Consider the following 16,589-nt stretch of genomic DNA (forward strand, 5'->3'; position numbering starts at 1 on the left):
AGAGCAGTCTAGGGAAGGCGGTTGCGTCTTCGGGATGACCACAATGGTCGCCACACCAGATTCAGATGGGAAGGACCAGTCTTCAACCACCTGCCGGAAAAGCGCTGTTAAATGGCGGACCAGGTCATCACGGAACATAGAGTAATACTCCTGGGGGAATCTATCGGGTCCGGGCGTTTTGCTGGAGTGCAGCAGGGTGATAGCCCCATGAATTTCTTCCCGGGTGAGAGGACCGTCTAGGGTGTCCGCAGTTGCTCGGGGGAGACTGGGAAGGCAAGTTCCAGAACTCTACATCAATTCAGCGAGGGATGCTCTGGGGGGGCGTGCCGCGTATAGGGCTGCGTAGTAATGAGCAAAGGTTTGCACAATAGCCAGCGATGTCCCACTGACCGTTCGGATCTCTGGAATGATGCAATGGGCTCTAGGGTAGAATATCAGGTTGTGGAGCAATTTGCCATTCTTGTCTCCCCAGCCGTAAATACGGGCCACGGAGGAACGCCATAGCATTTTGGCCGACTCCAGGGAGAGCCGACTAATCTCGTGGCGGACAAGCGCCAGCTGGTGAGAGGAGTCGGCGTCATCATTGGCCAGGTGAGCCTGTTCCAGGCGAACCGCTCGGGATTCCAGCTGCACCAGTTGGGTGACTTGGGCCGCGCGTTTGGCATGTACCAACCCCCTGGCCACCCCGAACCACCGCCTTGCCCGCTTCCCAGAGCGTTCCCTGCGAAGGGACCGATCCTGTATTAGCGGAGAAGTAATGGCGGAGTTCCTGGCCAAGGGACTCCACCAATGCGGAGTCTTGCAAAAACCATGCGTTTAATCGCCAGGTTGTCTTAGGGCCTGTGGAGGGAGACCCGATGTGGAGGTAAATGGGGGAGTGGTCGGAGATTCCCCTGGGGAGGATCTCCACCCCTGACACCAGCTGGCAGTCCAGGGCGGGCATCAGAATGAGGTCTATGCGGGAATGGGTATGGTGGGCGGCTGACGTGTGTGTATATTGTTGCTTTCGGGGATTCCACACTCTCCATACATCGCAAAAACCCATTGCAGAGGTTCATCCCACGGGGCCCTTAGCGGAGGTCAATGTGCCGAAGGAGGGCCCGTTGGGTCCCTCAAGGGCTGTAGGACAGCATTAAAGTCCCCCAATGACAGTAAGGCCCTGGGGAAGGGAGGAGACCACCTGCATGAGGCGACGAAGGGTGGATGACAAGAGCACCGGGAGAACATAGGTGCAAAGGAGGTTCACAGGATTATCCTCAACCATCCCAGACACAGCCACAAACGTCCCTTGTGTATCAGTGGTGACGTCGACTACGGTGAAGGGGAGCCCCCCGTCGCAGAAGATTAGGACATGGCTGAGTCGGACACCCCTCCATGTATTCGGATGAAATACTAACAGCAAGCTAAATAAAAAGAGAATAGACGTGCATCTGTGAGCTGAAGTGTTTGAACTCAGGATTACATCAATGTGAGTACCCCAACAGACCAGACTGGCGAGCTCCGTACGAGCCGGATCACGGAGTCAAAGGCATGCTCGTTGAAGATGAGCCCCGGGCTGGAGCCCCAGGCGCAGGTGGCAGCATCAATCACGACTCAGTGTCCACATCCGAGCCGCGGATCACAGGGCTCCCGGACAAGTCGAAGTCCGACATGGCCCGTCTCAGAGTTTAACTTGGTCCGGAGACGCTGAACAGGTCAATCAAGGAGGAAGCCAATGGCGGGGGTGCGGGACCCGCTTCTGGGTCTGGGCTGAAGATTGTTGGGTCCGTGCCTCCGGCGACTGGGAGCCACCACCTCGGCGACCGGTCCTACGTCGCCTGGGCTTCGGCACGGTCTGGTTCGCCCGCTCAGGGGCTCTCTGGGAAGGAGAAAGTCTCCTTCGGCCGGAGGGGCAGTTACTCCGTGAGGCAGGTCCATGCACCTTGGGGAGAATCAAAGAAGAAGGTCTTGTTCTCTGAAAGATCACTTTAAGCCGGGCCGGGAAGAGGAGCCCGTGCGAAGGCCCAGCGCCCTAAGTTTTTGCTTAACTTCGTCGTATGATCAAAACAAAGAAATAAAGCCTACGGAGTAGTAGTCTATCTGTCTAATTTCCGAAGACTGGATACCATTAATTATCCATTCTCTGATGAATCATTTTTCAAAGGACAAAATCCCAAACATGTATATTTGTAGAGTTTCTCCAAACAGACAAGCCATTTAAACACAAACAATCTCTTTATATAAATGGTTTAAATAATTCTTTTATTTAAACCATGTTTCTTCATGAAATATTGTTATCTCACATTTAACATAAATACACACACTTTGTACATATATACAAAACAAACACCACTTGTACATTTACACTTATATACAGATTGTTCAGAACCAAATTTAAAGTTCTTTTTGCCCAACTTATTTAGAAAAAAGGATGTTTATCTGCAGTATCTCTAACAACATTCCTTATTTACGGATCACCAAGACAAAGCAAAAGAAGTGTCTAAGGTTAGACAATTTTTAACCTTGTTCTCTTTGACACTACTAAATTATTATTTTGTCATCCAAGTCAAAAAACACTAATTTTGTGTTGGTGTCTTCAACAAAACTGTGTCGACTCATTTCAGCCTCTTATCAATTCAGGCGTTGGTCGGACCTCCCGGGGCCAAACTGCACCCTGATACCCCACACCAGGTACGCCAGGTACGCCAACGCTGCCAGACAGGCACAAGCCAGGCAGGTTGCCGGGTCCAGCCGCCTCCAGGCCTAGCGATGGATACTGGGCTTGCCGCACCTCTCCACAGGCACACTGCTCTGAGCCAGCCTAGGCCCTGGCGGCCCTCCTCGGGGAGCCCACTTATGCCTCAGCTCCACGTGTCCCGGTCCGGATATCAAGATGTAGGCGCTCTACGCCGCCCGGGAGGAGGATGACTAACAGTACCACCGCCCACGGCCTCCCGGCGGTGCCCAGTTCTTTACAGGGGTGGGCCCTTGGGGCACGGTCCATCCACGTCAGAGCCAGGGGATCGGAGGGCCGCCTCGTGGGTGGTTACAGAGGTGGAAGCAGCGTGGGGCCCAGGCTCAAGGGCTGGCCCTGCGGGCCCAGTTTACCCCCCTCCCCCCGCCCCGCGGGCGCTCTCCGCTATCGTGGCACTCCAGCCAGCAGGCCCCGTCCCCGGAGGGACAGCCTCGCCTTGATGCAGCTCGACCAGCCGGCCGAAAGGATCACCTCTCAGGGGTGCACCGGCGCGGCCAGCAACAGTCCAGGTCCCCGAGGCGGAGAGCGTGAGCCCAGCCGCCCCTCACCCCCCAGGAGCTCCTCAACGCAGTGGCGCCTCTCACCGGTCTGAAGGTCCACCTCGCCTGCAGCACACTCAGTCCCCTCGCCTTCTCCGCTGGGTCAGCCAACGCCGCCTCACGCCTCCGATCAGCCACTCAAGGATGGGCCCAGGCCAGCGGCCCCTCATGTGTAGCCCCGGCCTCGGAGAGCGCAGGCGACGTCCTTCCCTGCCGGCCCGGGGGCTCACCCGGGCAGTACAAGGCACCGTGGCTTCCAACTGCCCTTCCGCCCCGCCCCAGCCACGGGGTTGTGGGTGCTCAGGACCACAGGGAAATAAGCGCTCGGGCTCCGGCCCGCGTTATCAGGGGGCTGCCATTTTGGTGAAGGTGGGCCTCCGGCAACAGGTAGCAGAACAGGGGGAAAGGAGCTCCGGAGCGGCCCCCAAAGAACACCAGTGGACAACGGACCGCACCAGGATCTGAGCTCTGCAGGTAGATGACAGGTAGGTAGGCTGCTAGCGGTGGATATCCGGCGAATGACGGAGGGGGTCCAGGAGCACTCTGAGTGCGACCGCCATCTTGACGCCGCTGGCCATGCCCCTCGTCTGTGTTTGGTTTAAGGCAGTTCTCTCTCATCTTGTGGGCCACATTGGACATGCAGGAGTTGAAATTGGTCTTTGTGGTGGTGTTCGTGACAGTGAGGGAGAGGATGAGCGGAGTGTCATTGGCGTAGGACACATTGTTAATGTCTGGGCTCTAATGATGCAGGCGAGAGCTGCTCTGTAAACATTGAGCAGAGTTGGGCTGAGGGAGGAGCCCTGGGGGCCTATGCAGATGAGCTTCTATTGTGCTGAGGTGTAAGGGAAGACTGACTCATTGAGTTCAGTTTGAGAGGATGGAGGGGATCCACCTCAGGGCGGGCCATTGAATGCCTGAGATCTGGAGTCTGGCGATAAAGTTGCCATGCGAATGCCGTTGAGTGGGATGAGAACAGCGATTTTTCCCTATGCAAGGCTGGGTGCATAGATACTACCCATCGACGTCCCATGTTGTTGCAAATAGGTAGTTCTTTCCTATTCAAAAAAGGTTTTTGATCAGTGCCTGTTTGGCCAAATACATGATTCAGTGGATCAGGGCTTTAAATGGCCATTCTCATTCTGAGAGTAAGTTTGCAATATAAACACTTCGAATGGCCAGTTCGCTGACACGTAGTCTGGGAAGTGATCCACCTGAATAAAAAAAAAAGTTTTGGGAGATATATCCTCCCCTAAAACTCATGGTGGCATGCTTCATTATAGGCAAAATTCCACTCCATGGTCAGTAAACACCACCATGGCAGACTTGACCATTGCGGGAAGTTCCTAGATAAATGGATATTCAATAATCTCAGGGGTCCAGTTGAAGATAGAAATATCTTTAGATATACCTTGTAGTTTTTTCCTTTTTTGTAGGTGTCTTAGATATGATTAAAATCACCACAATTTTGTATATCAGGTGAGATATGCCACATCCACCTGTGTAATTATGCCAACATGTTTCGGTTGTTCATAAAGCCCAATCTGGCCTCCGGCCTACGTCGGGGCCTCTGCGATCCCTGCCTAACTACACCTGCAGTTAAATGAGGCCTAATGCTCTCGCCTTTCCGGCTCTCTTCTTTGAGTAAGTTCTCAATGATACAGAGGCTGTCCTCCTGAGGTATACTTGTATAAAGTTTCACCAAGTCCAAAGTTTCTCAGTGTCAAAGTCCATATTTGAGAGTATGTTAAATAGATATTTGGGGTCTTTGATTTAAGACTGCTTTTTTGTTACCAGTAGCCAGAGTAACCAATCTACAAACTCAGTGGTTCGACGATTGAGCCTATATCTGAAACGATAGGTATAGGGTATAGGTATAAGGTATAGGTATAAGGACCCGTTGTTTGTGGACTTTAGGGGGTGTGTAAAAATATGGGGTCCCAGGTTTTGGTGTCATTACAAATTTACATTGTTTAAGTGTGATCTACCTGTTTTTCTTGGCTGTGTCCAGGGTTTTTATTGTGAATTTTAGATTCTGTGGTTCTTTCCTCCCGTAGTAGGGCAATACATACATCATGGTAATCCTCTTTTGTCTGGATCACAATTGCTTCACCTCTATCTGCCTGATCAATAATAGTTTTCCTGGCTTTTAGACGTGCAATGCCTAGTTTTTTCTTCCTTTAGAAAGATTGTGGTGTAATTTATTCTCTTCGGTCTTGTTTTTCTATATCTTTGATAACCGCCTCCTGAGAGGTAATTTTTCTGGCGGTATGGCAGTGGTCGGGGGTTGAAACCGGAGTTTCTTTTAATATAATTTTAAACAAACCAGGAACACCATTAATATACCTAGGAGTCATGAGGTATTTTTATTTTAAGACCCCTGCAGGATAATATCCTCAGTGCTCCCTAGAATATGGTATAGTCCATTCTGGTCTTAAGGAACTAGGATGAGACCTGATGATGAAGCATGACACCAATAGGGTGTGTTATGGTCTGTCAAACAATATTAGGGTCTTGTCATCCTGTTTAGGTCGAACTTCACTTTTTATGTGAGTAATTCCGGTATGGCTATTTCTGTTGCTGTAACAAGATAGTGTTCTCCCTTTTGACTTGTTCTTGACTTTGTGTTCATCAATCATGCATTGAAACATTGCATGCACAACGTCCATGCATACTAGCTAGGAATTGTTTAGGAATCATCTCAGCGTGCATAAGAATAAATTATTTTTGCAATGTGATAATAAGAATTGCAACGTCTCAGCACGTACAAGCCATAAATATTCATACAATGTTCACTTAATCACAAACAGTGTGCTCTGTACTAAGAACATATGCGATAATCTCTGCCTATGTACTTAGCTGTGAAAGACTTGCTTCTGAGTTGAAGGGGGTTGAGCAACAAAATGCTGTTGGTCCTCAGTGAGTTGCCTTCAATAATCTAGTTCAGGGTCTCAGTGCAAAGAACTTTAACTTTTTCTGCTCATTATGAGATAGTCTCAAGATCCCCAAACCTACAAAGATTTCCCAAAAATGCACTGTATGAGCAGTTTATTTATTTTTTCTTTTATTGGCATTTTACTGTAGCAAATAAGCATCAGGCATGGAATATAACCCACATCACACATGGTTCATTCAAGTAGATCCACATAATACTCAACATTATCAATTTATATGCATATATAATTATGATAAATTAAGAAGACTACAAACAGGGACAGTTCAAGTTCATTAGTGCCTGTTCATCTCTAGCCATTTGGGTTATCATCAAAATAATCTTCTGAAGCATCCCATATCTCTCTGCCCTTGTATATTGGATTTTCTAGGATCCTGCATAGCCCGTCTCTACTTTGCAACACTAGGGGGCAATGGCTTCTTCCAGTTTTGGGCAATATGAGTCTTACCCACGTAAGCCCTAGTCTCAAAAGAACATCCTTGAAAAGCTCTCATCAGCCAATATATTTGAGGGCAATCTTTGGATTTGGAACAAAAGATAGTTTAAGTATGTTGGCAATTTATTCTGGCCCAGGGCCCCTGCAGAATTTTCACAGCCTTGCAGGCTTCCGATTCTACAAAAATATTTGAATAATGCTAGGCATATACTGTTTATAATTGCTGCTTCTCTAGGGGCCACGAGTGCAAACATACACTCCTGAACTTTAGAATGACTAATGTCCGCTCCCATTTTTCTTTTATTTCATCAGTGGGATCAGGTGAATTGACAATCAATCTCTTGTAAAGACTAGGCAGTTTCCTGATGTGGGGAGTGGAAACATAGTCAGTTTGGGCTCTAAACTCTGATACGGCTACAGAGTCAGCTACATATTGTCTAACCTCATGCCCAATTCAAGATGCATGCAAACCTGGGTACCGAACTCCTCTTTGTCTGACAAAGCTTTTAATCTCCCTCTAATTGTCTCATCTCCTACCATGGAGATTCCCAGATAGTCACTACCCCAAAACCTCCAAGGGTGTTCCCCTGTGGGAGTGCTGTACCCAGTCATAAGAGGGTTTGATCTGTCAGGATATTAGACTGGTCTGTTTGTTTCTTACAATCTTTCCAAGCTGTTGTGTTTTTGGGGTTGGGTTAGTCTAACGTGAGAGCTTCCCTGCATAAAACAAGTAGACTAGGCATCTTTCTCCCATGCCCCAGAGTAAGGATGCATAAGCAGGGCAGCCGTAGTAGGACACTGCGGCAATCATTGCTATCCGTCTACTATATGTTGCTTTACTACAGTTATTTTAGAGTTACCATTGCTCCAGATAAAGGACCTCAACAGTAATGTCGGCGTATTCATCATGCACCTATGAGGTAGGGCAAACACGTAATTTTGGTGTATATGTAAGTGTAGGGAGAGCAATTCTCTTTAGTATAGCGTTTCACCAGAATTTTGATAAGATAAGTTTTTCACATCTGGGTATCTCTTTGTACGGAGTAGCTCAAGGGTATAATATTAGGACTAATAGTCTCCTCTGTGGGACAGTTGTTTACCCAGGCATGTGGGGAAATTTGGATCACAGTCTGTTACCAACTTCCCAGGTCTCTGTCTGCCCAAGGAGTCGAGGTGTGATCTACTCCAGTTTGCCCTGAGGGCCGAAAAAAATGTCTATAGGAGTACCATTGCTGCAAAGCCAGATATCTCTGGTTGTCACTGCAAATAAGGATGTCATCTGCGTAAAATGTGGTTTTATCTACGAGACTCTGGCCATTGGAACCCTGTGACTACTGAGGGTCTTATCATGCAAGCTAAGGGCTCATTTACCATAGCGAATGAGGTGTGAGGGTTCACCCCTGTTACATCCCTCTCTTCATATAAATAAATAGCCCTCTCCCCCGCTCTAACCCCAGCTCGCAGTCCAGTGTATAGATCGTGAATGTAAGCCATGAAGCTTGATCCAAAGCCCATTGATGGAATCCAAAGCCCATTGATGGCGGAAAATGAGATTATCTATTCTCGCTTTTAGAAATAAAGTGTTTTTCTAGATTACCAAATAATAACGTATGGGCGGTATGTAAGCCATTGACGGGGGACATTGCATTAAAGGTGTGGGGTATATTATGTCCGGTTGCTCATGTGGCATTAAGTGTTTGCAACCTTCTGTGCCACAGTAGGTTTGTCAAGATCTATTGTTTACCTAGAGGACAAGCTTGGCATCGATACAAAGGACAAATAAGTGGGAAGCTCATTTACAGGGCCATTGGGTCTCTTTTTATTGACAGCGCTACAGTATAGTAAAGAACTAGTGTGCAATCACATCGGACAAGGTATCTAAACCTCTGTTTTCAATGGTCCATCGTAGCCGATGCATATGTATAGGTGTTCCCTCTCTTTATGCCAACCAATGCCCAAGTTTACCTGTATTGCCCCCCTGGTCATATGATCTACTTTGTGCTGCCATCCAGCTCTTATGTTCTGCATCTTCACCCTCCTGTTCATGTTGTTTTTGCTTAGGTAAGTCTATGGATGGTTTCCTCTCCAACTCCAGTTGCTGCAGTTTGCTCTGTTTTGATATATTTTGGTGTGTCACAGAGCTCATGACTTTTCACCGGTTTAGATGCCTTCCACAGGAGATTCCAGAGCCCTAGTTAATTTCAAAATATTGTTGTCTGTAACGAGCGAATCTTTAACCTCCCAGATCTTAAATCTTCAACCACGTTCCTAAAAAATCAACAGTGACCATCTACACTTTCTAATAGAAGAGGTGCAGGCCCTCCTGTAAAGTAATGATTACAAGTCAAAACTGAAAAGCGTGTTCTCACTATTCTTTCTTATTCCCAGAAGGGCAAGTCATTGAGACTAGTATTGGACTTACAAGCACTGAACCTCTGCATCGGATCATTTCAAGATGGTCACTCTACAACATTCCTGTCACATCCCTCAAACTTGTGCTTTGGCATCTGAAACTGTATCATTTTGGGATTTGCTACTACCAAAGGAGTGTATAAAATACTTTAAAGAAAGCCAGCCCAGAAAGTCCACTGTTCAATATTGGTATTCGGTTATCTGGAAAAGATGTGTGAGGTGCTGTTTAAATCTTTGCCCACACCAGACATTTGAGGGCAGCATTCCCGCTGCTGGATCCATGCCAGCCGTAGATCCTGGCTTTGTGTTCTTGCGGAATTCACACTTCTCTTAGAGTCAGTGAACTGCCAGCGTGATCACTTGAGGAATCATTCTTCATGTTCACAACAGGAGAGTTGTACTCCGCATAAAGTTTCTTAACCTAGTAAAAAATGTGTATATTGTTAGCTGTCAGACTGTCGAGGCAAACCTAATAGCACTCCTCTTAGTATGTATATAGTTACCTATGCTACATAGAAACGCTATTCCTGCAATCCACAGAGACACACCTCCTTAGACAAATAAAACTGTGACTACCAAATATCTAGAAAATATATCTATTTTTATCAGATAAAATGTATACATTGTATATGAAAAATTTCAATACATTAAACATGAAAACATATGCTACGCATAAAAAGGAAGATTGTTTCAAACCATTTCCATATTCGCCTCTACCCTTCAGATCGCTAAGCACCCATGGCTTTGGTTGTTGATCATATAGGAATGTTCAGCGTTGGTAGGTTGTTTTTCGAGGAACAGTGTTCAGGATGCCCAACACTAATGCTGGCAACTGCCAATGTGACATCGTAATATTCTGCTTAAGGAAGTAACACAAAGTGTGTAGACTGTTATGTCATGGCCACAAAATGTTTTCGGGACCCTTTCTTTATTTAACTGCTATGGGGTCCAGCTCTTGACAGCTGTGATATTATGGAGTGAGAAAGAGTGCAAGAACCAGTGTTGTCCCCGTAGATGCCCTTTCCTTGATCGGGAACTACCCTCTCTTCACTAATTTGTCACCAGGACATGACATAACCTAGTGGCTCCTGTGACACAAGTCACCTTCCTGCAGCTGAATGGAGTAGAAGAGGAAATGAAGTGCCAGATCTTTGGCCCCAAATGAGGCCTGTATGTGAACTGATATTTTTTCGTCTTGTGGGGTTGACGTGCCATTGACAGAATTCCCAAGTGATTAAAAAGAGGCAGGTGGTTGCCGCAACCCCTTGGGAAGCAACAGATTAAGTAAACTTTATCATGAACAAGAGGCCCTGTTCCTTCCAGACTTTGGTATTCAGTAGAGCAGTCCTGCTAAATATTTTTGGTCGAATAGTATGTGAGACACTTGGACAGGTACTTGCTCTACTGATCGGGCTCTCTAGCAGGTGCTCCGGCTCTCAGCCTGGATCAGTGTGAGAACCTGCACATGAACTAAATTACAACTTCAGCACCAGTGGGACAGGATGTGATTCAAGTAGAAACTTCCATTTTACCTTTTATTCCTTACACTGATACATTATTATCCTGTGTTTACTCCAGCATTTGAAGTCAAAGGATTATTAAGATGAAGACAAGGTGACTTTAGATTAATTACCAATATATTCACATATGGTCAAATCAACACTTGCAGGGCATGCAGGATGGATGGAGCCAAAGGTCACTGAAATATGCAGGCACACCGATTTCCAAATATGCCACTGATTGAGTGAGACGACTCCTTTTCAAAATTAGATTACAACTACAAAGAGAACAAGGCTTGATTTTCAGGCTTTAAACCTGTTGCTAGTGACACCAACCAATACTCATTGGCCGTATATTCACTCAAGGGGTAGATTCGGTCAAGACATAGACATGGATGTCTGTGAGTGAGTTTGGTTGGATCCTAATTAGTCCTACAGATGCATTAAAAATAACGTGGCATGTTTGGATTCGATTGATCTCCTGATGAATTAAAACCAAAGTTTGTTTTTAAGCAGCATTCACAGGCATTCTTGGATTTGAATATCCTTATTCTTTTGGTTGGGTTTACTGATCATGATGATTCTCCCTCGTCTAGTAGTTTGTGTATATTTGTTCACTTGGTGAGCTTTCTACATAGGTTCAATTATTCATACTTGTAGACAATGTGCTTAACCTAGTGACATGATAAAGCTGGGGCTTTCTCAAGGCTGTGTGAATCATTCATATTTATTCAGAAATCATGTCATTTTGTTGTTTGATGTACTTTGGCCAGGTTGTACTTGTGTACACTGCTTGCTTGGACTGATATTCATTGGAGTGTGAAGTGGCAACAACAGTGAAGGTGGTTTTTACCAAAACCTTCTGAATGTATCTATTTGATGCCTTTGAATGGTTGTATGGTTACCTTCCATCAAAGGATCCTCCTCTAATTGTATTGGATGTTCTAGCAGAAGCTACAGAGAGCAGGAGATGCTCCGATGAAATCTTACTGTCTCATTGCTGGTAGCAAACAACCGTCCGCCAGGACCAGAGGAAGCATATGTGCCCCATATACATGGTTGTACTCTGAATTTATTGGAGTTAATGTTTTGTAAAATAAGTTACAATTAGTGCATGACCAGTATCTGTCAGTTTCCTTAACTTCAGATGGCGATTACAAGTAGATACAAGACTAGATCTATATCTTACAGCTTCTGGGTGCTTACTCCTTGGCTAAAGTAACTAGTGGAATCGGGTAACAGGTGCACTGAGATCACTCATTCCATGGACTAGCACACTGGACAGGAAATGAGAGAACATAGGATATTGCATATTGTCTACAGAAAGATTGTTGCCCTTTATCCCGGATGCTCAGGGACATTTTTTGTATGCGTTGGCGTCACTAATTTAGTAGATATCATTGGACTGTAGCTAAGTCAACTGACATTTCAGCTGATTAATGATAGTGTCATAACCAGATGTTAACATTGAACCATAGATCTAATGTGTGTACATAATAATATATTTAATTGATACTGACTTGGACGCCAGGTTTTGGTAAGGAGTGTTAAAAAGAGAAAAAATTATCTTATTGTTTTTACTTAAAACGTGCAACATGATTATGATTTTATATAATTCTAAGAACTAAGATGTACCAGACTGTCATATTATCTTGCAACAGTGTCTCAATAAATCTTAGACTAGAAATAAAACATGATTTGGTTATTTGTATTGGGCTGTCCAGTATTATAACTATTTCCCTGACTGACTAAAACAGTGATATACATTTTCACAGAACAATGTAAAAATATGTATTATATTTAACACAGTATTTTAATGTGTTTCTTAGGTTGAGAGAACTGGAGGAAAGGCTGCATGGATTAAAATCTTCAAACATATCAAAAATGCCAGCTTTAAAATTTAAGGTATTAATTTTAAAATGTTTATAACCTTAACTGATTGCTTCAACATATTGAGACATAGAAGTTTGTCTAGTGCACAATTCAGATTTTCATTTTTTTTAAAATAAGAATTAAAGCATTGGACTTTTCAGCAGGTTCAAAAGAAAGAATTGTTTCTTTTTAAACTTCAGTGGTCATTGACCTTGCACAACTGGAGTTGGCCTTGCCCCGCCCGTAAACTCATCCAACGCACTGTAGGCGGCGAACCCATTTATTGCAAAGCCTGCAAATGGGATTTGCCTGCATAGCTTGCCCTTTCGCCTGGCCTTTTCTGTTGTTTTTTTGTCAGTTGTTGTTCCTAGTTTTTAACTGTGAATCATTAGTAAAATTCATGCCTGTGTACTGCAAACACACTGCAAACTTCTCGGACCCTTGCCACACTTGTTCACAGTTCAGGAGCTGTGAATCTGGGATAGGAGAAACCTCGCTTGAGGAAGCGTGTCCTGGGTTTGGGGTACCCAGGAAAGATACCTGTCCTGCATTTGCAGTACCCTTATAGGAACCACAGATCCCAGGCACCTAAAATGGTGTTTGGGTCTGCGGTACTTAGACAGATCATACTAACCCCAGCCCCCATTTCAGTCATCAGAGAATTGCGTATGTGGCAACGCCTATAATGCATTAATTTACCCCAGCTAGGTGTATGTAAAACTGTAGTATTCTGTGGATTAGTGCTATATTCAACAAAAATGTTACATGTTCTTTTAAGGTTGAAAATTTCTTCTGTATGGGATCTCCCTTAGCAGTCTTTTTGGCATTGCGTGGAATTCGACCTGGAAATCACGGGAATCAAGAACATTTCCTTCCTAAAACAATTTGTAACCGATTGTTCAACATTTTTCACCCAACAGATCCAGTGGTGAGTTGTTTTTAATTTCATGATCATCTTAAACATTAGTGACAAGTTAACTTTGACTTTAGACTTGTAATTTAGCACTATATAAAAATTCTAAGTGCTTCGGTATGTAGAGTTCTGGTGGGGTGGTATAAGGCCCTCTTTATATTACACATTGTTGATCGGTTTCCTTATAGGTTTTTTTAAAAAGCTATTTTATTTGTACATGTGTTATAAAGAAAGACGAGACATATTGTCTGCTAAAGAAATATGTGAAATTGAAATGCGTTTTAGCAATGTTGTAGTAATGATCATATTTCTACAAATGGATATGGGCCTAACAAACTTAAAATAGACTCACAATTTCTGGTGTTTCTTAGTTGTTTTTATAAACCACGTATATTTTTAAATGTCCCACAGTCTTTATGTGCTTACGAGTGCTTTTTCTGTATTATCTTGCTTAATTGTTTAGTTCCTTTGCACTAATTATTCTTTATTTCCTTTGTTTTTTCCCTTTATTTTGATCCTTATATTGGTTTGTTGGTTTTGGGGGTGCAGATGCTTGTTAGCCGGAATTGACAGGCCTAAATATCTATTTATTTCCCAACCAGGGTCCAAGTTAAATGTTACTACAAGTTGTATTCTTGTTCCCATCTCCCTGCCTTATTTGATTCAAGGGGATTCTCGCTCTGCCCATCTGGCGCAGCTGCAGGCTGCCCACACTGGAACCCTGCAGTTCTAGATTCTGGAAAGCAAATATTCTCTAACCGCAGCTCATCGAATGGGTTTTTTCCAAATAATGACTGATTTTAAAATAGGACAGGTTTTGTGAACGACAGGGACATGGTAACACTCAGAGGGCAGCGGATTATCTCAGTAATCCCCCTGTGTATGCCAGGGTCTGGTACCCCCCAGTAAACATGCAGAGATGGAGAGAAGAAAAAATGTGCAAAGCATATGACAAGACCCTGTGCTGCATGGTGATAACTATCTGCAAGGGACTGGCCACGCCCAGGTTTTATTTTTCTTTCTTGAGGTCTCTATTGGTATCCTCTTTGTGTGACTTCTGTGTATCACTCTTGGTGTTCTGTTTTATTAGAGCAGTTCGGTCTTATAAGCAATATCTCACCATAAGATATACCCTGAGTAAAGCTGTTGGATGGAAGCTAGTCCCATGTAGGAGACTTTTTGGGGCAGTTGTTTTTCTCTGAAAAGAATTGTCGCTATCATGTCATTCTTGATGTCTTGATAGCCACTGGTAAATTCTGAAATTGTACTTGCGTTTCACTGATTGTACATGTGAATTTAAGGCCATAGTCATTCTGATTAAGATTATCAAAGTAAAAAAAAAAATCTTTTTGTGTATCATTCCAGCTGATTAATAGATCTTCTATGTATCCTCACCATAGAACTATTTATCTAGGTATCCTTCATTAGCTCCTCAGCAAGCTGCTACGTTCTCCCAACATCCCATGGTGAGATGTGTAGCTTGGAGAGAAAGATATTCCTATTGCAATGGCACATTGTTGTTGGTATATATATCTTGGTTGAAGAGTAACGCCTTGCTGGTAACACACATCACTATCATGTTGAGCAACATACACAAGTGTTGTAATGCTCCCATATTAATTTCAGAAAATATTGCCATGCATTTATCCTATATCATATCTGGTTGATGTGCACAATGACAGCCTTTTTGCCAGGTTGTGTTGGCTTGGATCCTTAAGAAGTCTCATTTGTCCCTGATGCACAAGCTCAAGTTCATTATAATCTGAGTTAAGAGGTAATCCACATATATTGATGTTTTCTCACACAGTGATTCACAGGCCAATACAATTAGTCGCCCTTGGGGATTCCATAGAGTTTTCTGTATCATTATGAGAAAACCCACTAAATGTTGCATCCTATAGACCATTAACTGTGATTAACACTGACATTCGGGTTCTCTGTAAACATTTGGCTTTGTGGTTGAGACAGGTGGTGGCTTTATTGGTTCATGAGGATCAGTGTGGATTCATACCGGGCCAAAGAACAGCCCACAATCTGAGATGCCTAACTATATACTGTACTCCGTGCATGACTGGGAACGAGGAGTTGGACTTGGCATTGGTTGATATTGCTAAGACTTTTGATACAATGGACTGGACGTAATTAAAGGAGATTTTACAAAGGATTGGATTTAGATCGAATATTTGTGCCCAGGTCACATTGCAATATACAAACCCCAGGGCCCTTCTTCAAAAATGGCGGAAGGTGTCCGAGAATTTTGTGGTGCAGCGTGGCGGACAGGGATGCCATTAGGCTCTGGAGGGTCCTGGAAGGCTGGGGAATCCAATTGGGATGCACCTTGCATGTGCTTTCTCTGTATGTGAATGATGCCCTGTTTTACTTAACGCAACCAAGGGAGTCTATACCAGACATATAGCACATCTGGAGGAATTTGGCATAGTGGTGGGCGAAGAGTTAACAAACGCTGCTCCCCCTTGGGAGCATTGGCAAAGATCCCTGTTGATGGCCTGCCTGACCTTGGCCTGCACTCTGAGGCAAACAAATTCAGATACCTTGACAAAATGGTAGCAGCAACGCCTGAGAAACATTGCGCCTACAATTTGAGGAGGATGATAGAGGGCTTGCATGCAACTATCCAATTCTGGACCAGGCAACCTCAGTCTGTAATGGATAGGGTTGCTGTTGCCATGATGGTATACCTCCCTAAGGGTTTATATGTGATACAAAACTAGCTCTGCCCCATCCCTCATGTTACATTCAAGTACCTAAATGGTCTATTAGTGTCACTGGTTTGGGAAGAAGAGAGAACCCGGGTGGCTCTGGCTACCCTGATGCTAGATCAGGATGATAGTGGACTGGGATTACCAGACATGGAGCTGTATTACAATGTGGCACATGACTAGTATGCAGAGAAATGGGTAGCCAACTCAGACGAAAGCGAGAAAAGTTTACTGCGAGCGACTTGTGGGGATGCACCTTTAGTGGAACTATATATGAGGTGCTCTACCTTAAGGGCGGGATTGCCTTTTCTAGTGCTCTACTCCACCTGGAAAAGGATGCAAATAAACACTCTGCTGTCAAGGGACCTGGACCCGTGGGCACTGATCCATTTAAGGACATCAGCATTAACTATGTTCATTACACACTGGCAGGAGGGTGGTTGCCAAGTACTGGTAGATCTTTACCCAGGGGATTGCTTCACTTATATAAGGAGGTACAGAAGGGATTGTCGTT

At 44.6% G+C, this 16,589-nt stretch overlaps 1 protein-coding gene across 4 annotated transcripts in view; it reads left to right on the plus strand.

Moving 5' to 3' along the window:
• DDHD1 (DDHD domain containing 1) overlaps window positions 1-16,589 on the plus strand; it is a 463,741-nt gene that overhangs the window by 334,153 nt on the left and 112,999 nt on the right. For all 4 annotated transcript variants that reach the window (XM_086937428.1, XM_086937430.1, XM_086937432.1 and 1 more), the window contains 2 exons: window positions 12,400-12,475; window positions 13,221-13,370. In XM_086937428.1, coding sequence (XP_086793554.1) covers window positions 12,400-12,475; window positions 13,221-13,370 — 226 coding nt within the window. The remainder of the gene's footprint in view (window positions 1-12,399; window positions 12,476-13,220; window positions 13,371-16,589) is intronic.

The sequence above is a fragment of the Lissotriton vulgaris genome, chromosome 9 (genome assembly GCF_964263255.1).
Source record: "Lissotriton vulgaris chromosome 9, aLisVul1.2, whole genome shotgun sequence".
Lineage (NCBI taxonomy): Eukaryota > Metazoa > Chordata > Amphibia > Caudata > Salamandridae > Lissotriton > Lissotriton vulgaris.